Genomic DNA, 25,196 nt, shown 5'->3' with positions numbered 1-25,196 from the left:
ACAGAGCAAAGCATTCTACTGTGTCTCCAGATTTAAGAGTAGGCCAGATTCTTTCCTCTATCACATCAGTCTACCCATAGTAGTTCTGGGTCAACACCAGTATGCAAAAATCAGTCAGATTTGTCTCACGCTGTCTGTACATAATAATGCTCTCTACTACAAAAAATGATAATGGATTGAATGTGACCATTAACCTTCAAAAGAGAAGCTGACTTCACTCAGAACAGCAAGAAATTTCTCCATCTTTCTCACAGACTGTGCTTTTAAGCTAGGTATTATCTCCTGTCATTTTTCAGTTGCCAGAAACACCACAATATACAATGATCTACACAACTGAAAAGATAAGACACACACAGGTCCCCTCAGCCAGATATCCCAGAGTGTTTCCCCCTCCAGATGCAATCTCTTGGAGGTGAATAGGCCGGCAGTGTATTTGTCTCAACTTTACCTTCCACTGTTATTCTCTCTGGAGCATGTGCCTGTCACTGCAAACTCCACGGTTCTCTCACTGCTTGGTTTGGGAGACAGAGCCTTAGCTGAACTTTCACCAGCTTCTCTGCTGGTTTCTCCAGCTCACAGATAACTGTCTCACAGGGAGACAACCCAATGGCAAACAATGCCAGAATTAAAGCTGAAATCACAATTAAATCTTATGTGATGCTCTTTAACAGCACAAAGCAGTGTGATACCTCTCTTGGCATTCCATTAATTACAAATGTCAATATCAGAACAGAAAAACAAAGGGATATGTCACCAGCAGCTCAAGAAGCTGCTATCACAGATTGTCTATGACAGACAAGAAGCCTCAATGCTCACAAGTGGATGAAGAATTTGTCACCATTTATCCCCTTTCTAGGGCTTAACAAATCCCAAGCCACAGTGGAAGTGGCATCCACAAAATAGGTCTCCCATCCATCTACAGCTTGGAAGCAGCAGCACAAATAGAGATTATGGTACACACAGAGTTCATTACAGCCCAGCTGCTGGGCTTGGAGTGCTTTCAGAGGGAAGCTAAGGGCTAAAATGAGAAAGAAGAAAAGCAGAACACTAAGGAAGAGAAAAAAAAAAAACATTTCTCTGGGAACCAACAGACAACCTTCCCCAAAGCACAAGGATTTAGATGAAGCCTTACTTACAGGTAAAATGGCAAGAGTCTGTGAGCCCTTACCTCTCCTGAATTTATCTTTTCTAGAGAGTTACCTGTGTTATCCAAGTCATGCAGCCACAGGAAAAGCAGAGCAGGGAAAAGAAGATTATCCCAAGCTCACCTTGGCACTAGATGAGAAGGTAGCTTTGCCACCTGGCAACATCCCCCTTTGCTTCCCAGGCCCGAGGACACCTCTGGAGAGAAAGAGCAGCTCCTCTGCCAGCTGCTCTGCAACTACAGCAGCAAGAACAGTGCTGCTTCAGAGGCTAATAAACACTGGGCCAATCAGCAGCAAACACCTCTGCACCACTCCTTAGCACTGGGAAGGGAAGAGCTGAAGCACAGCACCTGTGAAAGCAGGGAGGGAGGCTTACAAGATACCCTGAGGTTGAGTAATGACAAAGCCACGCAATCAGGATTGTGCCATTAAAACTTGCAAGTACCCCTGGGTGTCCCAAGGGCTTTCTAACAGGTGACAAGAAGGAGACAGCATGAGTTCCCTGTGCTTGTCCTTGTTTTTCCCTTTAGTACACTTAAATGATCCCAGATATTTACTCATTTCCACAGGAGAAATGGTGATGGATACATCCATAAAATAACAACAGAAATATGCACACTAACCTAAAGCTCTGTGAGTTGTATTGATGAGAACTGAATGCTATGTTATGGTTTTGGAGATTGTTAAGTTGGAAATCTTTACAAACAGCCTTCAGGGAGGTGCAGATGATTTTATGCCTCTTCCTTATGATCCCTTTTTTTCCTTTCCTATCCTGATCTCAACTTTCTTTCGAGTCAGTAATTTCTTATACAGTTTGAGTGGCACAGGTGATGTTCTGCTTAAAGATTAAGTTAACAATATAGCAGGAATATAGCAGACAGTAAAAACACAAGCCGTGGTATGGAACTGCAGCCTGATTTGCAACTTCACAGTGGAAATAATCAGAGCTTGCTGATTATTTGGTAAGGTTTTGCACTTTCCTCATTTGCCATATCTTCAAAACAATATTTCTGGCTCATAAAGCTCATTTGAACAACACTGGATAACAGGATTTTGTAGGCCTGGAGCCAGGATTAAGATATGAGGCAAACTGGAAACTTGAACCATTACAATCCTAGTAGCCCAAATGAGAAGCACTTTCACACACAGTGAGTCAATCAATATGTCCCATTTCTTTGTGCCTACATAGAAATGAAACATGACTTTAGGCCCTTTCCTGTGATTTCAAGCGATAGGAGTTTTCATCAGGACAAAGGATCAAAATCATTAGAACTCCTCATTAATTTCACCCCCTATTGCAAAAACTATTTGTACTCCCTCAAGTTGAAAGGAAAAATGTCAAGAGACAGCTTCATCTCCTAACTTGAAGGACTTCCCAGAACAATGAGCAGAGTCAATGTCTGAAACATCTGCTCCTCGCTGAAGAAGGGTTGCAAGATCTTCCAAGCCAGCCCTCCCAAAATTTTTGGTCTCTGCCCTAGTACTTGGAACAGCAGGCTGAGCAGAGTGCTCTGCACAGTGCTAGTCAGTTAGCATCTGTCCCCTGTGATTGTGACTGGGTGTCCTATGAAGACTACTAATCTTTTTCCTATGGGGAAAAACGCAAACCAGTAATTCAGTGTGACAACCTCATCAAAATGATAAAATTAATTATGGCTTTAAAACTTTATGCAGTGACTGTTTTTAATAACATGGGAGTTAGAGAATAATGTTAAAAGTTTCAACTCAAAGACCTGGTTTCCTGTGCTGGCACCAGTCTTAACACTAAATGTTAACACATTAAGCATTCTTACATCTTCATTTTAAAGAGCAATTAGGAGACAGATACACTCACACTGGAATAACATCCCGTTCCTGTGTGTGTGAACACACACAGGGTGCACTTCCGACAGAAACCCACTGTGCTTTCCCTGAGTCCTTCAGGACTTCTCCACTTGCAAAGATCACTGAATTCTCAACTACACTGCAGCAGCTGACAGCTCTGCAGCCTACAGACACAGTTCCACCAAACATGTCTTCAAAGAAGGGGTGAAGGTGGCATTAAAAGTGAACACCTACTCCTGTCCTGTGTTCCTCAACCTACCAAGCCCATCTCCAAGGTCAGAAGCTCACAGCAGAATGTAGCAAAAGCACTGGCTGTAGGAATTAGACCATTCATTTCCCCAAACAGCTTTAACCATCTGAGAATACACTCCAAGTTACATTGCTCTAAACATGGTCACTGTGGATCAAGCTAAGGCAGGCCAGACTCAGCTGGCTGAGAACACAAAGCTCCAGACCTCAACTGATGAGTAAGAACTCTTACTGTAACTCACTGCAGTCACCTCTAGCCCAGAATAGGCTCCAGTTCTCTGCAACTAAACTATCCCAACTGCAAACTCTGATTGTCAGCAACAGCCCCAAATATGAACACACAATCCCCACACAAGAGGGTGCGTTGGCCATGAAGTGTTAATGTAGTAGCTGATCCCTAGCCCTACAGTTTGTAGTAGTGTTGACTTCAGAAAGTTCAACTGCTAATGGAGAACATATCTTTTAGGCTCAGTCCTCGGTGAATAAAAGTTTCTAGTAAAATCTGACAGCTGCTCAAAGCCTACAAGAATTAAAAGAGGATTTAAATCTGAAACTCCATAAGCAAGCATCCCCATTGCTCCAATAAGTCTTAAAATCTTCTGCACAATGAAACAACAAGGTCCAGGGAAAAGGTAGCTACAGAGAGAGGGGAATCTCCATCATGGCCCCTCTCTACCAGGGCAGAGCTCTAGGGCAGCATAGGAGACCAGGATTTATGGAATCTGGACAGGATTTATGGAATCTGCACAGGACCTCATAAGTGGGCAGGACTTCTCCTCCATGACATTTAACTTGACAAAGCTCACCAGCATGAGGCATTTCTACATTAAAAAAAACCCAACAAACAGGAAAAGATTTTGCAGTTGAATAAGGGATAAAAATTATGAGTACTAACTCTCAGATGATGTATGTACACCCAAAAAACTTCCAAAACTCTTCCCAAAAGGGGGAATTTCAGGTCTTGTAGGGTGTGACTCTCCAAGGCTTGGCAAAGCCACTTATAACCTCACCAAAGTTCAATTTGACTAAGAATGTTTACAAGCACAAAAACTAGGCCAAATTGAGAATGTAAATATTTGGATTCAGTTCCCCAAACTTGTCTCTGTTTGCACTGCCAACTAAATCCCAACTGCAGACCAAAAAATCTGAAAAGCAACAGTTGCACACACTTTACAGCACACAGACAAAACCAACACACATGGCACTCAGCAACAGGAAAAAAAAAGAAAAAGAAGGAAAAACCCCCAATTCGTAATCTAAACTAAACTTATTCTAAACAAGACGTCAATGAAGTTTGGACCAAAAATCAACTCTGCTATCATTTCATACATTTTGAAAGTCTGATCAGTCCAGATGTTGGTCCTCTGCCCTGCAGGAGCCTGGGTAACATTAAACATTACTCAAGACCTCATAGACAACATGATGTTTGTAGCACACAGTGGTAACTTTGACCTAAACCACATTCTCTTAAGCCATCCAAAGCAAGGACTTCCATTTCTCAGGCAGATGAATGGAGGAAAGACTTCTCTGGAATCACAGTAATTTATTTGGCAACCTCAGTCCCATATTCAGAAGGGATTTAGGAGCCCAGATCACTCACTGGAGTTCTCAACACACATTACCTTTTCTTCCCTAGTTTTACCCCTGTTCTTTTAGGTGTAGATAAGAATGGCAACCATGGATTCATGCAAGGGACTTTTGACCTCCCACAAACACAGATCCCAAGGGATACACCATATTCTCAGCTGCCAGTTCCCAGCCCCTCTTCAAAAGTGTCAAATGCCTTTCAGTCCTACATCTCCATTGCAGATACTCATTGGAGGAAATCAGAGAGCTGAGGGTGTCATTAAGACCAGCATTTTTGTTGTTGTTGTATGATAAGAATTTGGGCATCCTTACTTCCACTACAGTAGACTCACAAAAAAACCCATCCTTTCCCTCTTCAGTTAAGCAGGAAAAGCATGAATCTGGTTCTTTTGCTTCACTCAGCTGTGGGAAACTTGGGTTTACTTTCCAGTTAGAAGCAGGCTTTTCAATGTACTTCACAGTGACCTCTTCACAAGGGGCTTGTATCATTTCTTTAAATGCCCCTACACTAAAAATAGTTCTGCTTCCTAAACATGAGTGTTTAGCAGTTCCAGGCATTCTGAGATCCTGCATACCACTTTAATTTTTTTTAAACTGGCAACATTTATTTAACCAGCAATTAAAAAAAAGGAGGCCCAGCCGCCCCAGTGATTCTTCCCAGAGGGTCTTAGATGTTTATGAAACACAATGAAAACAATAAAGTGGACAAAATCACGCTATTCCATCAAGTCCTTGGCAAGACTTCCCAACCAAGAATAAATTGGCATGGTATGTTATAGTCAACAGATTACACAATGGTTTACAGGGTCATCAATAATAAGGGGTCACACACTCCTTAAAGAGATACACGGTACATGAAGGCACTTGCTTAAAGGAAAAGAGCAATGCCTGATCCTGAGCTTCTTGGAGCACATGCTGGCATTCACAGCACAAACGTGCTGCAGGGGTAGGAGAGGACAGAAGGCACCTCTCCCCCAGAGCCAGGAAGGGCAGTGACTATGCCACACAAGCTGGCTGGGGGAGTTTAGCACCCTGAAGGGAGCAGCACAAAGCCAGGCCAGGCAGGGCTCTCTTATTTCTGCACACAAGAGGAGAACACATGCTACATCCTTCTAGGAGCAGGACAGTCTCCATGCCCCAGGGAAGCCCAGCACCACCATCCCTGTCAACCTTTCCCAAAAGCCCCTTTCCTCACTCCACACTCTTGAGGAAACTAGTTCCACCCCAGAAGCAAGATATCAGTTCCATGTCAGTCTTGTCACCCTTAACAGTGCACAGACTGTAGCTAATTTTAAAAGGTGCTTGACTGTACTCCTGGGTAACTTGATAAAGACATCACTACTGCTATAAATATGTTGCAGTTTTATTTTAAATAACTAATCTTAAAGAAAGAGAGAAATGAATGGTCAAACTCATAAATCTTACTCTTACATGTCAACTTGGTAACAGATTTCCACTATGTCACCTGCATAACCTGATCACTACAATGAAAGTTAAATTTTGGTGCTCCTAAAACACAAATTATTTCCTCAAACCTCACCCTAAATGCATCATACTCCTACCTTTGCCCTGTTAACTTACCCTTCCTCTATATGGAAATTTTCATCCACGAGCTATAAATTAATCATGTATAAACAAAACATTCTTAAGTCTGACAGGCAAATCAGCCTCACTTCAATTCATCCTATCATCAAAAACCAGACTACAACTAGAAGTTCCATCCTTCATCTTCCATGGGGTTTGATCACTCCAATTTTATTGGATTATTTAATACATGCCTGAAGTTAAGTCTGACTGGCCAGCATAAAAATGAAAGAAAACCTATTCCCCAAATCAGCACAGGGTGTAGAAAATGCTACCACTGACATACTCCATACTTCATTCAGCTTGACTACTAAATCTGAAGTACATTTGAGTGATAAAACTGGAGTAAACACAAGAAGGCTCTCTCATATGCAACTGCTACTCTTTGATTGCAGTGACCTTAGTAACGCAAACTTTGGGTACCAAGCCAAGAGCAGGACATCTGATTTTCCCACCAAGTGAACTGCGGCACAACTCCCTTAGCTCTTCAGCCAAATCTGTCCTGGGATCCTAAAGTCTTCCGCCGGAGTCCAGGTGGCTCCTCTACACTTTTCAGCACGCACGCAAACACCGCAGCCGGCCGGACAGACGATGCGAGCGGGCTTTGGAAGGGAAGAGCCGCAGCTCCCGTCTCCCCAGCTCAGAGCCCCACGCTGGGCGCGCTGGCTCCCCAACCGGAGCCGAGTTACCCCGCTCGGGCCGAAGTGGCCCCGCGGGCTCTGTCCCTCCGCGGGCTCTGTCCCTCCGCGGTGCCTCTGCCCTCGCCACCCCCGCCAAAAGCAGCGTCCCGCGAGGCACGGCGGTGGCACCAGCGCGGGAGCCCCGGGTCCCCGCTCCGCCCGTGCGCAAGGACCCCCGCCCGTCTGCGCTCCCCCGGGGCAGGGCAGGGCAGGGCAGGGTCCCGCAGGGATGGCGGGGCCGGCCCGCACCGGCACGGCCTCCGGCGGCTCCGCTGCCGCGGGGGCTCCGCGCTCCGGGTGCCGCAGCTCCCGGCGAGTCCCCGCCGCCGCCGCCGCCGCGCATCCCCGCCCGCCCCGCTCGAGGGAAGCTCTCGGTGCGCAGGGACGGCCACCCGGAGCACGAGCAATCGCTTCTCCCCCCAGTCCTGCTCCCCTGCCCGGGTCCCCGCAGGCGACCACCGCCCGGCAGCGCGCCACCCCGGCCCTTACCGAGGTGCGCAGGGATGCGCTCCCTCCGCCGGCCGCCTGCAGCCCCCGTCCCGCAGCCCGGGCGGTTGTAGCTTTTTTGGAGAAGCTGGGAAGAGGGAAAGAAAGGGGGGAGGGAGGGGGGTGGGAAGGGACTGAGATCGAGGGAGAGAAAAGTATGCAAAGGCAGGAAGTGGAGACGGCCACGACCAGTGCGGGAGATTAATGGGAACCAGTCACCCGGCAGCCAACAAAGAAACCTGCTCCCCAGCGCAGCGCAGCGCAGCCCGGCCCGGGCTGCAGCCCCGGGCTGCCGAGCCTCCGCTCCCGCCGGCCCCGCGGAGGGGTGGGCACCGCCTCCCCCAGCCCCAAACTCGGGTCCCGGGCAGGGGGAGGGAGGGGAGCAGCCAGGCAGGGCCGGCTGGTCCGCGGGGAGATGCGATGGGCACAGGAGGAAGAGAGGATCGAGCCTCCCGGACTGACAGCCTTCCTCCTCACTCTAGCCCGGAGGGGCGATACCGCCCGGTTTTTATTTCGAACACCCCGAGCTCTGGGCTCCTCTCGGGCAGCGCCGCTTGCGGGGCAGAGCGGAAGGAAGGAGGAGTGCGGGAGGCGCGCTTCCTGCGCCAGGCGCGGGGCAGACGGCTCCCGGCGGGGAGCTGCGAGCCGGGGAGCTCCCGGGCCTTTCCGAGCACTCACAGCACCTGTGGAGGCCGGGGGAGGAGCGGCGTGACTCTGAACCATTCGTGCCGGGTGCCTCGGTTCCGATGCAGCCCCCCGGAGCAGCTCCTGGCAGCAATGTGCAATGCTCAGCTCGGGCAGCGCAGCCCAGGTGTCCCGCTCGCTGGCCAGGGCTCCCCAGAATATCGCGTACCTGGGGGGAAGAAAGTCCCTGCACGGCATTGTCTGTGCGGGCCACCTCCCTGGCACACGTGTCCACGGCTTCTGATGGTTTGGCAGATGAGAAACCAACCCAAAACTGTTGATATAAAATAATACAGAAGATGCAAGATGCTAGTTCTTAGCAGGACCATGAGTATGGCAAAATACAGAGACTGCTCCTATATCTTGAAGAGTTAGGTAGGCATTGGTAAGACAAGTGACTTCACAATAGATTAACCAAATTATTTTAGGTACAGAAGAAAAATAAAGAGCAGCATGTATTCTGCAATTTGAAATACAAATTCCAGCACTACACATTTCTGGAACTTTTAAGCACTTTCTGACTTTCTTTCCTTTGACTTAAATGGAAGCAAAATAGCATCAGGCAAATGCTTATGATCTTTCCTACTCAAGGATGCTTCCCTGAGCCGAGAACCAAGTGCTCAGGATAAACTGTTCCTGGCTTTTGCCACCTTACCAGTAAAATTAAATTCATTGTGCTCAGGATAAACTATTCCTGGCTTTTGCCACCTCACCAGCAAAATGAAATACATTGTCTTCAGATATTCTCATCCATCAACCCACACAACAAGGAATTTGGTGGAAATGCCCAGCATTTCACAAACCTCCATTATATTTCAAAAGAATGAATGTACAGGAAATAAGGGTAACTCTCATCTGGATTCTGATGTGAATGTGTGTTTCAAAGCAAAAGCTATTTCAGCTGTCAGACTTCTTGGGACAGATGTATTTACTCAGCTGCAAAGGAGTACTGTGTCACCAAACATCAAAAAATAGTGGGAGTTTAAATTTCAACACAACAGGAATAATTTACCTCCTGAACAACAAGCTACTGCTGCAAGTACCTGGCAGGAAGGAAAAATGATCAGTTTTTTCTGCATGTTGTGAAAACGACATAGGAGGGCCTTTCCAAGTCTATTTCACAAGAGCAGCAACATAGCAAACCCACTCACCTCTCCGGGAGACCATTGCTAACAAGGCATGATGCAAAGACGTTCAACTTCCAATTAAGCAGGAAGCAGTGTGTTCTGGCTGCTTCTCCACCACATCAAACACACTAACATTGCTTTTATCAAACATTATTTTTCTCCCCCCCCTTTATGTTGCATTCAGTTCTCCAGACCTCAAGCACTCCAGCAGCTTGCCAAAATTTTCATTGGAGTACAGGAGACCAAACTTAAAATTAAGCTGGATTTGAGCACTGAATGGGGGCTTTCAATGTCTTAATGAGCAAGCAGCCTGTGAAGGGCTTGTTTACTGCGGGGGCTGGCTGCTGTTCTGCTTAAGTGACTGGGAGATGACAATAAAATGTAAACTAGGAGAGGATTATTTTTCTTGCTTGTCAGAAAGATTACAGCTAGCAAAGCTCTCAACAAGAATGAAGGACTTGAAGGATCGGGGCCTCCATGTTAACCTGGGCCATATGGGACTTAAAGAAAGTTTTTATGCTTATTTTTCCCCACTACTGTCACCTCGGTGCACACGAGGTTAGCGAAGGCTCCAAGTGGCTCTGCTCCCACGGGCCACAGCCACTTCCCGAGCCGCTCCGGTAACTCCGAGCGGTGACCGGAGCCTGGCGCTGCCCTCCTGGGACAGACCCAGCTCCGGGGACAGAACCAGCTTGGTAAGTAGGCAAGTGCTGCTCTCGGGCCCGAGCAGTGCTGCGCCAGGCGCGGGGCAGACGGCTCCCTCATCTGATGGAGAGGATGGCTGCGCGGGTCCCTCACCGCCCGGCCAGCGGGCTTGGCCTCGGCAGCGGGTGCGGGGCTGTGCGGCCCGGCCGTGACCCGCACCGCGTCCCTCGGCCGGCCATCGCCCCCTACCGGCACCGTGAGCTCGGACCGCGGAACTTTAAATAAAAAGCAGCGAGGAGCGCCGCTTCCCCCTAGAGACCATGGGGCACTGCGGGGCTCCGGCTTTTGTGGGCTCTTCCCCGCTGTCGCACGGCGGCGACATCCGGGGGGTAGCATCCGGGGGCACCTCACTGACCCTTTCCGGGAAAGCCTGCCCGGACGCGCCTCTCCTGCGTTACCGCAGGGCAGGGAGCGAGCGTGAGGGACAAACAAAGCGCCCCGAGCCCTCCGCGGGGCCGCATCCCGGCGGGAGCCGCCCCGGTGCCCCCGGGCCGGGCTGAGGGCGGGCGGGCTGAGGGCGTGGCGGCGCGTGCGCAGTGCGGCGGCGCAGGGCGGGATGGCGGTGGCGCGCGCTGTGCTGGAGCGGGCGCGGCGGCGCTCGGCGGGCGCGGCCCCGGGCCCGGCCCCGGTCCTGGTCAGTGCCGAGCGCGCACCCGCGGACACGCACACACACATACAGATAGGGACCGGGAGATGCACGGAGATACATCTCCGTACAGGCCGCGGACAGACCGCCGCGCAGAGCTACCCGCCCCGCCCGGTGCCCCCGAGGGCTCTGCGGCTCCGTGCCCCGCCACGCTCTGGCTCTAAGCGACGGGCGGCACGCTGGGTGACCGGGAATGTCTCTCGTTGCAGGACCAGGACCGGGAACGCCTCAATGCAGCGTTCGCTTCGATTATGAATTTGATGAGAGGAGTCTCAAAGGAATGCGAGGTGAGGGTCAGCCCCGGAGCCGCCCAAAGAGGAATGCTCAGGATGTGCCTGCCTCGCTACTTTCACTGCAAAAATTGGGATTCAGGTTTGCTCGTTGTTTGGCAAGGGTTCAGCAGTGAGCCGGGGGTGCCGGCCGAGATGAAGAAGTTTGGGGCATTCAGCATCATCTGCAGGGTACATTTCAGCGGTGTTGTCCGGGCCGGCTGAGCTGGTTCCACCCTGGCTGATAAACATCACTGCATTTTCTATCGACAGTACCCAGTAGCCCGGTACAGATTTCTCCATTTCTTGGTGGAAACGCAGTGTGGTTAGAGAGACAGAAATGTCAGGTGGCATCACAAAATACATTGTGTCACAAGGTATGGAATGTTTCCAGTGCTCCAAAGTATCTCTGCTGGGTTTTAGCCTCGTGACATAGTAACCTTGTGTTGTTATCAGGGGAACGCGAGCCACTCCTGCTGGCTGATATCCTGTTCTGGCTGCTGGAAATAAGGGAGAGTTTCAGTCTCCAGTGCAGAGATGCTTTGTGTCCTGTGTTTGTTTTGAATTTAGTGTTGTTGCTGTTGTGATTTAACCCCACCAGCAACTAAGTACCATACAGCTCACTCCCTCTCTGCCCTCCTCCCCTGGCAGGATGGGGAGGAGAATCTGGAGAAAACAAAACTCGTGGGTTGAGATAAGAACAGTTTATTAATTGAAACAAAGTAAAATATGATAACACCAATGGTAATAACAGTAATAATTGTGATGAAAAGGGGAGAGAGAAATAAAACACAATATGAACAAGTAATGCACAATACAGTTGATCACCACTCACTGACCAGTGCCAGGCAGCAGTCAGCCCCTCAGACAACTCTCCCTGTTTATATACATGACATTCTACGGTACGGAATTTCCTTTTGGCTAGCTTGGGTCAGCTGTCACAGCCCTGCTCCCTCCCAGCTTTTTGTGCAGCTCCCCACTGGCAGAGTGTGAGAACAGTCCTTGGCTTAGGGTGAGCACTACTCAGCAATAACCAAAACACCACTTTGTTATCGACACTGTACTCTGCTAACTCCAAAACACAGCACTCTGCCAACTGCTAGGAGGAAAACTTGCTCCATCCCAGACAAAACCAGGCCAAACTGCATTTGGGATGTAGCTACTGGGTAAGGAGTGTGGGCTCAGCTCTCTGTGTGTGCTGAGAAGAAATGGAGAGGTTTGGTGTGCAGGTGCACAGCTCCACTGTTCTCTGGCTGGCAGGTGTCACTGCTCTGCTGGGTGACATGGGCAGACTGGAGCCAGCCTCTGCCAGCCCCTCCCTGTGAGCACAGCCCTGCAGCCCAGCTACTGCACTGAACTGAGAATTCCATTCAGTTGGTGCCCTTAGGGATCTGTTATCCTAACTCAGCAGGGAGCTCACTGCCTGCAGGGCTGATACAGAGCCCAAGTCTGCAATTAAATTAGAGAAAACAGTACTCCAGCACACCAAGTGATTAGCTCATAAGCAACTCCTTTATAATTTCAAAGCAGTACACATGCAATAAGCAGTTAATCCTAGAACAACTGGGGCAGAATAGAGTTTTACACAAGACAAAACAAAGTGTAGTGAGGCCCATCCTTACCAGTGACTTGGCAGTGCTAGGTTTACAGTTGGACTCTATGATCCTAAGGGTGTCTTCCAACCTAAATTATTCTTGTGGTCTATCTTGTGCCCTGTTAAGAGTATTAAAATTGGAACAAGCAATGGATGACTTCCACATTCATGCATCAGCCAAGACAGTACTGCTTCAGTCATTTCTCTAGAGAAGAAGAGTCATAAAAGGGGGGAAATGTCAAACCCATAAGTTCATGGGTAAATTTTACAAAGTGCAAATAAAAATGCACAGCTGAATACAACCATTTAGGCACTCGAATGCAAACAATTAAACTTGTAGTTTAAGATGAGATGTTTGGGGTTGCTAAGGGATTGAAATTTATCCATTTCTCACCAAAAGTTGGATTTAATTTCTTTGCTCTGTGCCATCATGTAAAAGAGATGCTCTGTGAAGCATTATGCACCAGGTCAGAGCATCTGATATATTTTGCAGCTTCACAAAAACTGCAATACAAGCAACCAGATCTGTTGATTTGTGCACAAGCTAAGGAATAAAGGACAGCAGTAGATTTAGAAATAAGAATTTCTATTTGCCTTAATTTTGTTACATTTAGTCTTGACAGTCAGGGACAAGAGAAACACCAGTGAAATAAGAGATATTTTGGATCTTTTTGGTCCCTGTGATCAAAAAGGTAACATTGGTAGGAGTTCTGTGGTGACAACAGATGGCAGCAGAACTGTACTCAAGAGTTTAATTTGCAGTGGGGAAGATGCCAGCACATCTGCAGTGCAACCAGAAGGCGGCTGCTGTGTGCTTAAATGCACTTCTCAAAGCTGCTGTGGAAAGGATACCAGCCTTGAAGACACTTCAGATTCTTTACTGACTCATTTTTCAGTATTAGCATATTCTGCTTTTAGAGCACTGCTGCTGCACATGGCCTGCAGAACCCACCTTCACTGACTGGCTTGCAGAGCACCTGGCTTGCATACATGTCCTCTTAAGGACCCATAAACTATGTCTTCTTCCACCAGGGCTTTTCTTGATCAGGCAGGCATTTCCAGAGTATTTATTCCTTCCAACATTTTCATTAATTCAGTTCTGAGGTGTCAGAGTCCCCGCCCTACATATTGTTGGTATTTAATTCCAATAACGTATTAGGAATACAAAATCAGGCCTGCCTGAGAGAATCCTGTAGCAGAAGGCAGGTGGCCTTTGGAGGTACAGGCATTGTTTTCACCCCCACAGAGAACAAACCAGCCAATTAGTACACAGCATCAGTATTTGTGTAGTTCTACTTTCAATTGTAAATCTGCAGTGGCTGCAAGTATGGTTTGACACCTCTCACATGATATTTTCTGTTTCTGTTGCTGTCCAGAAGTGCTATAGGTCTATGGCAACCAACAAGTGCAAAGAGAATGAAATCAGACACTTCTGCAAGTATCATGGCAAGTCAGTAGAAAGAAAGATGGATCCCACAGAAGAAGAGGTAAGTAGGTACTTCTGGTTTTGATGAAAGGTGACATAAAAACACCTGGACTGATCCAAGCCTGTGTTGGGTTGGGGGATGGCACAGTCACTTCTTGTGGCACCAATCAGTGTACTATCCATCCTTTTGTGCACCTAAAGCTTCCCCTCTCTTGGCCTGGGTTTGCACTGTATGCTGGATCATTAGAAAATAATTTTATTTTTCTTTCCAGGAGACTGAAGGTTCTGTAGAACCCAGCCAAGCTCAAACTTGCCAGCAAAGAGTAAGTGTATAGAATACTTTGGTTTTAAGTGGAGGTATTTGCTAGCATTTCTTTTATCATTTTGAATCCAACTGGTTACAAATTGTGACAGATCTGGAGACCTTGATAGCACAGCAGATTCACAAGCATAATATATGTGTAGGCAGACAAATGGCCATACAGAGACTTGCACAATTAGTTGGAAACAAGATTGTGGCATTCTTGCACTTGGTCCTCCCACAGGCTCTCTGAAGACTCCTGTTCCTCAAGGAGAAGAAAACTGGTTTTATTTCTCAAAGCTTAACACCTCAGCAAATCAATTTCAGGAACTTGCAAGCCAGAAAAGATGAGAAACACTGAATCTGTGCCACACTATTAATTACTGAGAGTACCTTTGGTATAGGGAACAGGAATTCCCAGGTTTATGTTCAGAACTGTCTAGGTTGGTAAATTTCAGTTTTGTAAGATGTAAATTTACAGCACAGTGATTATTTCCATCAATTGAAACATTAGCTGGAATACTTTGAGTATGGCACTTGCTAATTTTTGTACTGACAGAAATATTTTTGTTTGCACTGCCTTCCATATACTTAGAAAAATCTTACTATATTTATATAGCAGCTGAAATGTAATTTTTTTTACCCAAACACAATTTTTTTTTGGGGGGGGAGGAAATGTAAGATAACTACCCAATAACCTTTTTTTTTTTTTCTTAAAGCCCAGAAGAAACTCCAAAGATTTCTACATTGAAGTTTCTCCTGGCATCTATTCTGTCACAGCCATCTCAGAAGACATGGTGAAACAAACCCATGTAGTAGATGTCAATGCAGGACAAAGCGTTGATTTAACTTTTGTCCTGTGATATTTGTTCTTTCCTGGCAATAGCAGGAATAAAACATGAGGTCCTTTTTAATGTGTGTAATGAGCTATAGATATCTTTTTCTTGTTAGCACTTTAACAGTAGCTTCCTCTCTAGGACTCCATTTTTATGGCCTGTATATTTGTTTTCTACTTAATGCAATTATATGCAGCCCACTTTGTACATTGATTTTTATAAATATTTGTACATTGTGTGCCTTTTAAATCCAATTATGTGACTGTGTAATTCCAGATTCTTCTGCTCTAAACAATTAAAGATACAATCAGTGAAATAAAATATATGATCAAGCCTTTGTGATGACAGCTTCTTTTGTATTATCCTCAGAGAGAGCCCCCATGTCACAGTGTTGACCAGAGAGCATGATCCATGTGGTGTGAATATGGGTGTACATCAGCTTCTGTAGGCTGGCACTGATTTTGGAGCAGCTGGCTCACAAGCCACTCTCCTATCTCTACTTTTGCTAGTCTGGTAAAGAAATGAAATACAAATGAAATTCCCTACCTAGAACCCCAACTCAGAAACGTGCTGAAATGTGTGTCAGGTGTTCAGTCTAGGCACATGAGCTATTGATTCAGGTTCTGTCTCTTTGCAGACCACACTAAACCTCTTTTCTGAGGGCTGTGGGGTACCCTAAATTATCCAATTTACTGCTGAGCAACTGCACACTGCAGCTTATGGCCAAGTTCATGTGCTTTAAACACGAGCAGTCCCACTAACAAAACTCCCTGGATGCTTAATTTTGCCAAAGGACCAGGTTCCATGTTTAGAATGAGTGATGTGATCTGTCATCTTTCTGTAGCTGATAGTATTAAGGTTTCCATTCATTTTCATCAGAATATAAAAATCAGTGGCTTGAATGCTAATCATTTTGTTGTTTGTATCTACAGTAGCAGGTCCTTTAGCCTCTGGCTACTTTTGCTTGTGCTTTAATCCCCAAAAAAATCTTTCAGCTGTCAGGTTGTATTGTTTCTCCATTCCTCCTGGCTTTCTACAAACAGAAACTGTTTTGATGAATTTCTGTGGCTCACCCCAGAGAGCTATAGACAAATGGGAGGTTTATTGGACTCTTGGTGTGCATCTGCTCAGGCTTTTAGTGCTCCTACTAGCTCATCTGATCTCTTCAGAACTGTAAAGTCAAGTCCAAATAGTTAAGAATTTACTGTAGCACTTTGGAATAAAGAATGAGGATGCTCAAGTTTAATGTGGGTGAAAGCAGAGTTTCTCACTTATTAAAATTATATAGTCATCCATAAAGATATTCTACTGAGACAGTACCTGAAGCAGAACCTAATTTGTTTAAAAAAATATAACACTGATAGAGAAGAAGCAGTTTACCTGAAATTTCAGCCCCTGAACTTGATCAGTTTTACATGTACTGAATTCTGGTTGATCATGTCTCTCTCTGCTTTGCTGCAAGTGAGCTCTGACAGGGTCATCTCCAACACAAGTGGCTTCACATTTATCATCAGATGCTGCTTTGTATCTTTGTTCTGATGCTGCAAAGCCTTCCTGGAAGACAGAAAACAAATCCCTCAGAAGTCTGATCTAAAAAAAGCATCAGTGTCTTGTTAACTGCTGCTTTGCTGGCTGTACCTGTGCCTCACATAGCTTTAATACAGGTCTATTTTCTGGGCTGGCACAAACTTTACTGCTGAAACACACAATTGGACAGCAAGGCCAAAGGATTTTCAGAAGCTGCTAGGCTTTGATTAAAAACTTTTTTACTTCAGAAGTCAGGAGGATTTTGTTGACTGCAGTGAGGGGACATCAGCCCCCCAGAGAGTACCTCTAGGAAGCCTGTCCTCTCACTCCACTTGTTTGCTGCACGCCACTTCTGATGCAGCCTGCAGCATGTGATAAAACTGCTTCAGCTATCTCAGAGTAGCAATGGATCTTGTGGGTTTAAATCACCAAGGGGCTCTTTTACAGGAATGAAATTCTATCATTATACCCTGTATTGCCACGTTGCATCCACTACTGTGATTCATGCTGCTGCTTTGGGGCTGGAATGAAACAATTCTGCTTTCTTATTATTTTTACCAAAAGGCAACTCATGTCACTTCAGTGCACAGCTCTGACACTGCTTACATAGAGCATGCCTGCCTAGAGTTCCACACTGGCCTGAAAATTCCTAGGAAATCAATTACAAAGGTGTGTGGTTATGTAACCATGATTATTTAATCAATAAAGTAGAATAGAAATAGAAAGTAGGAACCATACAGTTGATAAGTTGGCATCTGCTTAAAATGAATGAGTACAGTTGTGAGAATACAAGATGTATTCCTGTATATTCTCTGTTCATCAAGACATGTTATTAATGGATTCATCTCTAAACATGCAAGTTTAGAACATTTGAAGTTTTACTTTGCAGTCAGCTCACAGTAGCAAGAGCATGAAGGTACAGAGAAGCTAATATTTGATTCATGAATATCATTTATTAATTCTACCCTGATGCTCTTGTGCAGAGCACTGTTTCTGTTCATCCTGACATTCTCTTTCATCTTATCCTTCTTCCTGTAAGTTTTTTCTTCCTCATTTCTGTTTGCTTTTTTTAGCATTCATGTTCTGATTTTTTTTCAAGTTTTTCTAAAGCATGAGGGAAACCAGGCCTAAAAACCAGGGTAGTGGTGCTGTTCCTAGCTGTGACACAGTTTGCTTACTCTGTATCCCCCAGCTTCACAGCAGGAATCTGCTGTTTAAACTGCTTGCCTCTACTGAGGAAGAGAAGAAACTCAGCAAAGACTGCCTTGAAACAGAATCTGCTTTTATCTCTCAGAGGCAGAAACTGGGACTGTCACAATTTGATAGGCAGAGCTCAGCACCTTTCCATGGATTTAACACAGGACTTCTTTGGGTAGATGTCAATGGGCATTTGGCAGGTTTCTGAATTGAAATCTGCAACACTGAATGCTCTCGTGGCTACTGACATTTGTTTCCATTTTACCACATAGCTCCAGCCGTACCTTAAACCTTTTGTTTTGGTTTCATTAGTGGAGAACTTTCCTACCTATCACAAAACTGGTGGATGGCCTCAGGAAGCAGCTACAAACAATGTCTTTTTCTTGCCAGGTTCCAAACTATTTATAAGAATACTTTTTTCCATTCAAACAAACCTCCTGCTTACATAACCACAGAACTAATACAGATTATCTTACCCTCAATGATGGCTTGAAATCTTGGTCTCTTAGGATTGTTTTCAGTGTGAGTTGCCCTCTGGGAGTCTGGTCAGTGGTTTCAAACGTTCCACTCTGCTGAGCTGGGGCCACACTGGACATGTCCCCAGTGAAGATGGCTTGGGATTCCAGCTGGCCCTTTGTACAACTTCCAGGTCCTGGGAAGGAGTAAAATTGTGTCTAAGAGTGAAACCAGAACTGAAATGGAGAAACATTCATTTCAGAAAAGAGAAAAATGCACTTTAAGCCTGAAAGGAATTATTTCAGTTTGCTCTGAATGGGTGAGCTATGCAGGTTAATGAAGATGTTAGCATCATAAAAGGCATAGGAAAATGACAGGAAACAGAGAGGAATATCTGGCTTCCAAATAAAATTAATTTTTCTGGTAGTTTTCCATGGGAAAAGTGGCCAAAAGAAGAGCCAGATGAGGAGGCAGAAATATTGGGGAGGGGGAAGAATTGTATCAGAGTCTGATATGCAAATTTACAGTATTAATACCAATAACCTGCAGGCAAAGTGACTGCCCTGCCCAGAAGACTTTTGGTTTTGTTCCCTCTGGCAGCTGGTTCCCTGTGGGGTTGTTTGAAGGTACCTGAATTACTGGAATGGGACTTGAGGTGGCTTCTTTTCCAATATTCCCCTTCAGGTCTTGCAGAATTCCTCAGCCTGGGCTTTTCAAGACAGCTGGAGCCTGTGTTAACAGCACTGTCCCCCCCAGTACCCTTAGTGAGGGGTGGCTTCAGGTCCCTCTCTGAATCAGAAGAGGAAGCAGATGTTGCCACAGCTGCAGCTTCTCCTGTTTTGTGCCTTTCAGTTCTAGAAGGCCTGGAGAGAGCTCACTGCTGGACTCTGCCTCTTCAGCTCTGTCCTGAAAGACCAGAGACCTGGAGGGAAGAGGCCACCAGGCAGCAGCACAGGGACGGCAGCAGCAGATGCACCTTACCCAGGCTGATGAACAGCAGATGCCACCAGCACAGTGGTGCTGGAAATGTGGCCAGCAGGGAGAGCAGAGCAAGCAGTGCTTGGCAAGGCTACACAGAGCACAAACAGGAATCAGGGATGCCTTGGGACAGCAGGGAAAAATACAAGAGTTAGAGTCCTGGCTTGGTCTGGGCTTCACCCTGCTGGTGAAGGGCATGTGGATCATCTCCACAATCCTCTCCCACAGGCTAGGAGGGATCCACAGAGCCACACCACGGGGGAGTTTCACTTGCTTGTCGTTCCAGAACTGGACTGTAATTTCTTCATCTTCTGAGGCTGTTAAGAGAAACAGCAAGCAGCCTTAAGCAGCTGGGCAGTGCACACAGACAGATCAGGCTTTGCAGCTTCATGCACTTTCTACTCCTGTCAAGAGGCAGGATCAACTCTTGCCCCTCTCTAACACCTCACCACAGTGTCACAGAGGTGAGTGGGCAGCCTGGACACCATCAGTAAACCAACAGGCCTGGCAGCATCTTTCCTCCCAATTTGTAATCAGAGGAACGAGAAAACGGTACAGTTTTACATGAACAAGAAAACAGAACAAGATGACAGTAATTTCTGTTGTTGCTGCCAAATTTAGCAGTACTGCTCTGAGAATAGTATTTTGGTAAGTCAGTGGAGCTTGACTGTCAGACACAGGAAAAATGAATGAGCTGCTGAAATCTCCTACGTCTGGCTGATAAAATCACCCCCAGATGTACCATTTGGTACAAATGTGAGCATTTAAGCTCAGATGAATGCTTCCTGGAAGTTGTCTCACTTGTATGTGTCATGAAAAGGCCACAGTCCTGCACATGGCAGCCACAGCCTTGTCCCAGCTACACTCATGGGCACAGATGATGACATTTTCATGGGTCACAGTTTCTCAGGGTCACACCGGTGAGGTTACACACAGATATCCATCAGCCCCTGCAAGCTTGGAGCAACACTGGGCTGCTGTCTGTGCTCTGTTGTTTCTCTGGCAGCAGCACCCTGACAGGAGTTTATCCTCACTGGTGTGCCAGAGGAACAAGAGGAGGAAGAGAGTAGCACTTTTCTTACCTCGTAAGGGATCCCTTGTCTCAATGCCTCTGAGAACAGTTCCTGGGCCATACCTGGCCCCATCTGGCTCCCAGGGTGCCAGCACTCTGTCTCCAGGGAGCAAGGAGTGTTTCATCCCATTCACATATTCCAGGATGTCACCCTGTGCAGTTTTTTGCACACACACTGGATGCCTTCCATGTGACACAAGTGGTTTGGCAAACTCTACCAGGAACATGCCTCTTTCACTCTGTTAGCAGGAACAAAATAACAATTCCACTGAAAAACAGTCAATAATGGGCCAGGTAATGCAACTTTTGCTGGGAGGCCATCCTGTGCCTATATGACTTGAGTAAAACAAGCCTGAACAGCAGCTAGAGTGTGTGGTGTTAGTTCAGCACTGAGACAGCCCCAAAAAACTCCATGAGGCTCACCTGAAAGCAAGATGAGTGAAGCATATGCTCAGATTCACTGCCACTAGGATCTGTATTTTCTTTCCCAAGAGAAAAAGCTACAGACAACTGTACTTCACAAACCATGCTGTGTGTGCCAAGGAACAGAGGACACTAAAGCCATTCAGACCTATTCATCACTCATGCCCAAGTCCTTCCTCATTACATACAACACTAGCTCTGCTTCTTGGGGGGTTGTTGGGAATTTTTATTTTCTTTTATATTAAGGCCTGTGAAGAGGCTTTCCATCAACAATGAGATGAGGTACTTCCCTGTTCTTGAGAAAGAACAGGCTCCTTTTTGTGTTAAGTTTGAAATGCTAACAAACCAATGAATTAAAGCTTTCACTACCCTTTCTGGAAAGACCCTGAGCCTAGGTCTGTGGCTGACTCAAGCTAGACATGTGTACATAAAACACAAACCCTTTTCCTGTGCTGTTGATGGTTCTGTGTCTACACACAACAGCAGCCCCTAAACTGCTGGCAGCAGCACTGGGGCTGCCTCAGTGCCCAGCACCAGCACAAGGCTGCTCAAGCACCTGCTGTCCTGGTGATCTGTTCTCTAATCTCATCAAAAACTGAACCAAAAACTGCTACACTGAACTCAGGTGGTGTGAGAACTGCCCCCAGCTACCACACAGCAGCCATCACTCACCTCTATCCCCTCTTTTACTGTACCAGGGTAATAAAATCCATCTTGTTCCCCTCTAGCCAGCACAGGCACATTGCTGTCTGTGCCCCCTGACTCCCCCAGGCTCTTCCATGCTGGGCCAGGGGAAGGGAGGCAGTGGCTGATCCATTGGCACCTCAAAGAAAAGAAAATGGGTCAGCCCTGAAAGAAACAGATTCTGCAGGTCATGGAAAAAATCATCTTGTAAGGTTTAAGAACTGGAACGCTCCACCTCATTTTGTAGCACTCCCACAAACCAAATAGTGTGGGAAGAAACAGAAAACTTGCTTGTGCTGGGATAATTCCTTGATCTTGGGAAAAACACACCAGTGCCCAATTTTACTCAGATTTCTTCGCTTTGGGGTTTACAGGAAGTGAGCCAGGAGCATGCTGGAATCCCGGGCCAGCATTACTTGCACCAGCTCCTTTGCTGTTTACCTGGCAAGACAATGCAACCCTTCAGATCAGGAGAAAAAAATCCACCTGCAGCACAGAGCACAGCGTAGGTGCACTCCAGAGTGCTGGAGCTGATGGTTTACACTGCAGCATTCAGGGAACAGCAAAGCAGAGAAGGAAACAACAAAGCTGCTGGCTGATGACAGCTTCTAGTTCAAAACTGGGAAAATAATCCCCTGTCACAAAGCATTAGCAACATTTCATGGAAGATGACTGCTAAGGCAAAATGCTTTTATTTATCCCAATAATATTAAAGGAATGTTTCTTTGATGGGAGGCTTACTCAAGCTTTGCCCTTCATAATCTCCAAGGTAGCAAATAACTTTAGTCAATACATCTAAAAAACTGCCAGTGCAGGGGTGGGAAAGCTCAAATGATGTTCAAGCTGCTAATTTATTAATCTGACACACCAGCCTGGTTTATCCCTTTAGATAGACAAAAAACAAATCCCAGACTTAAACAAGAACTTGATTTTACCTCTGGGGGGTGAGGTGCTCAGCAATCCAGGCAGGGTGCACAACAAAAGAGCTCCTGCAGCAGGGATTAACTGTGGATATGACAGTGGAACAGGAAAACTTGTCCAAAGCTGGCCTCACACTGCAATACCTGCGACCCCTGGGCAGGGACCCTTCCAAATGAGCCATACTTGGAAAAGCTGCTGCCTGCAGGACTCAGCTGTGACCTGTTGGAAGAAAAGAGACAACAAGCAAGTGCTGGCCAGTGTACCTCAAGACCCCAGTAATTTTGATTAATCGTTTATTTTTGTTTAAAAACACCGAATTCAAACTATTCAGACTGGCAGTTGGCCAGATGAGCCCACATGACTGACTTCAGTGATCTTCACTCACCCAAATCCTAACCTGGAAAAAGGGCAGAAACACCCAAGGAAACACTAAATGCTGTCAAAATCTCCAGGAAAATAATAACTTTCACCTCCCTCCAACATTTGTTTCCTGCTCTCTTTTCTTACACATACATTCTTCCTTTAAAGCTGTCTTGTACAGAGCCAGCCAAACCTTCCCTGTTTTACAAGCTGAGACAGAAATTACAGCTGAAGTTGACAAGCTGAGTAAACGTGACAGGTTTTGAACTTGATGTTAAGATTACATTTCCCTGTTATTTATTTATAATGATGTATTAAGAGGAAATATTTTGATCTTACAGCTGCCCTGTCATGTTTTATTAACAGTAGGATTATGGCTTGCAACAAGAAAGAATGAGATGCTCAGATGTGACAAGTGATAACTATTCAGAGGCTGTCACAGTAAGATCAATGATGTGATGCTATCTCTGGTAATTTCAAAAGATGTAGTAGACAAGCTTCCATTAATCTTTTTCTTTTTAAATATTGCTTAGAATCACTTATAACATTGGCATGGAAACTCAACAACCTATAAAATTTAAATGCTTAATTTATTTTACAAAATGCAGTTTAAGCACGAGTGTTTAGATGATATTTTGTAGATATCATAAGAATTATGATCTGGAAGTCTTTTTAATGGAGACTCCCAGATAGATACATAATTTCAGATAACTAGCACAGCAAACCCAGCAAGAAGAGGGGATTAACTGCTGCAAAATTCATATTTAAGTCAGGAAATCAGCACAATAGATCAATTTATTCCATGACTGCACAAACTGCTGTTATAAACCAAAACAAGATGGAATCAGTAACGCTTTGCAAAGAAAGGCAACTATCACTTCTACATTAAAGCACATTTTAACACCCCTGTTTCTACACACAACAGTGCATTGACAAAGGCAATTACACTGCTTTTTCTGGACAACTCCAAGTACTTTGGCACAGCGGTATTTTAGACTTACCTGCTATTGGTAACAATACACCATTTGGATTTAGTCTGAATGCAGAAATGTCACCCTTCTGCCTGTTGGACACAGGGAGCCTTTGGTTGCCAGTGTTTCCCAGTTGCTATGGAGGTTGCCACAGCTGTTACTCCCAGGACTGGCCATCCTGGCCTGACTGGTTAAAACCCAGCAGAACGTGACTTCAGAGAGGACCATTTGACTGCCACACATTTGCTCTATTTTCATCTCCCCATGGATCTCCTGCACCACAGGGAGGGAATTTTAAGAGAGCTCCGTGTCCTCTAGGCTTCTGCCTATGACTGCAGGGCAAAAACCAGCATCAAAGTTACAGTTCAGGTTAAGGAAAATTAAAAAAAAAAAAGCTTACCACCACAGGGTGTGACAAATCAACATGTTTGAAATGTGCACAGAAAGGCTGAAGCTGAGACAAACCAAGGTGAAACCACTTGACAACTTTCTCTTTTCACAATAAGGAGGAAGGATTAATGAATTCTACCTCTCTCTTACCAAGTGCCTATCAAAAATATGTCATGTTATAATGCAGAAACCTACCTCTTAATCTCTGCTGAAACCCCTAATTTTCACATCCTCCTTAAAAGAAAGGCCAAGAGTTGACATTTGTTGATTTTTTTGTTTGGTTAGTTTTGTTTGTGGTTTTTTGGGGGAAGGAGGTGCTTGGAATGCTTAATTGCCTTTTTCAAGGCATGTTTCAATTCACTGCCATAAAACCAATGTAACAGGGTGGGATAAGTGCAGTAATGGAGGATACATCACTTGGGAAGTCTGTAACCATTTTTTTTGTACATTCTGCTGCACAGCCAGCCTACAAGCTCTCATGCTGGCAGCAGAATTATTTAGTATCAATGATTCCTTTACACAGAGTAAATGTTAAGACATTTTATTGGTTATAAGCTCAACTCTCTTCATCATCTTCACACAGTTCTATTTTATAACACTTAACTGAAACCATCAGCAGTACAGAGGAACAGACTGGGAGGTTGGGGAAGACCACTCCAGACCTCAAACATTATCAGTCAAAGTCCCAAAAAATTTCTATTGCAGTTTATTTTTACACTGATGGCTAAAACCTTGCCAGCCCTCTTTATACTATGTATTTTATAAGCAGTCCTAGTAATTTTTAAGGGCACTGACATCTGTATAAGAGTCCAATTCTCAATAGAAATTACACAATGTCAAAAAGTTTTCAATGTGATTAAAATATTCACTAATAAGAAAATGATGGAAAAGCACTCACAAAACTTTATGCTCTTCCTATGTTCAGTAACTGTGCTTCAGAGAGCTCCTACCCTACTCTATTTTTCTGTTTTAAACTAAATTATCCTTTCTTTTGGCATTTAACAACCCTCCTTGGAACCTTTAAAAAGGCACTTTAAAAGAAACACTAGCAATTAAAGTGAATATTTTAAGAAA

At 45.6% G+C, this 25,196-nt stretch overlaps 3 protein-coding genes across 4 annotated transcripts in view; 1 reads left to right on the top strand and 2 right to left on the bottom strand.

Moving 5' to 3' along the window:
* Nucleotides 1–7,709, bottom strand: part of DENND2B (DENN domain containing 2B) — a 155,880-nt gene extending 148,171 nt beyond the window's left edge. For both annotated transcript variants that reach the window (XR_008508442.1, XM_036383853.2), the window contains exon 1: nt 7,559–7,709. The gene's annotated coding sequence lies outside the window, so the exon portion shown is untranslated. The remainder of the gene's footprint in view (nt 1–7,558) is intronic.
* A 2,913-nt stretch (nt 7,710–10,622) lies between these two features.
* Nucleotides 10,623–15,477, top strand: AKIP1 (A-kinase interacting protein 1). Its single transcript, XM_054515123.1, has 5 exons — nt 10,623–10,705; nt 10,927–11,004; nt 13,957–14,067; nt 14,279–14,329; nt 15,027–15,477. The coding sequence occupies exons 1-5, from the start codon at nt 10,628–10,630 to the stop codon at nt 15,168–15,170; spliced, it is 462 nt and encodes a 153-aa protein (XP_054371098.1). The 5' UTR covers nt 10,623–10,627; the 3' UTR covers nt 15,171–15,477.
* On the bottom strand, nt 11,676–23,231 carry C6H11orf16 (chromosome 6 C11orf16 homolog). The gene is given in 8 exon segments (XM_036383748.2): nt 11,676–14,566; nt 16,524–16,697; nt 18,344–18,519; nt 18,954–19,160; nt 19,163–19,618; nt 20,384–20,612; nt 21,469–21,619; nt 22,416–23,231. Coding segments are annotated over 8 exon segments (1,623 nt in total). The 5' UTR covers nt 22,583–23,231; the 3' UTR covers nt 11,676–14,503.
* Nucleotides 23,232–25,196: the final 1,965 nt, after the last annotated feature.

Source organism: Molothrus ater, chromosome 6 (assembly GCF_012460135.2).
Source record: "Molothrus ater isolate BHLD 08-10-18 breed brown headed cowbird chromosome 6, BPBGC_Mater_1.1, whole genome shotgun sequence".
Classification (NCBI taxonomy): domain Eukaryota; kingdom Metazoa; phylum Chordata; class Aves; order Passeriformes; family Icteridae; genus Molothrus; species Molothrus ater.
This window is presented reverse-complemented; position numbering and strand designations above follow the sequence as displayed.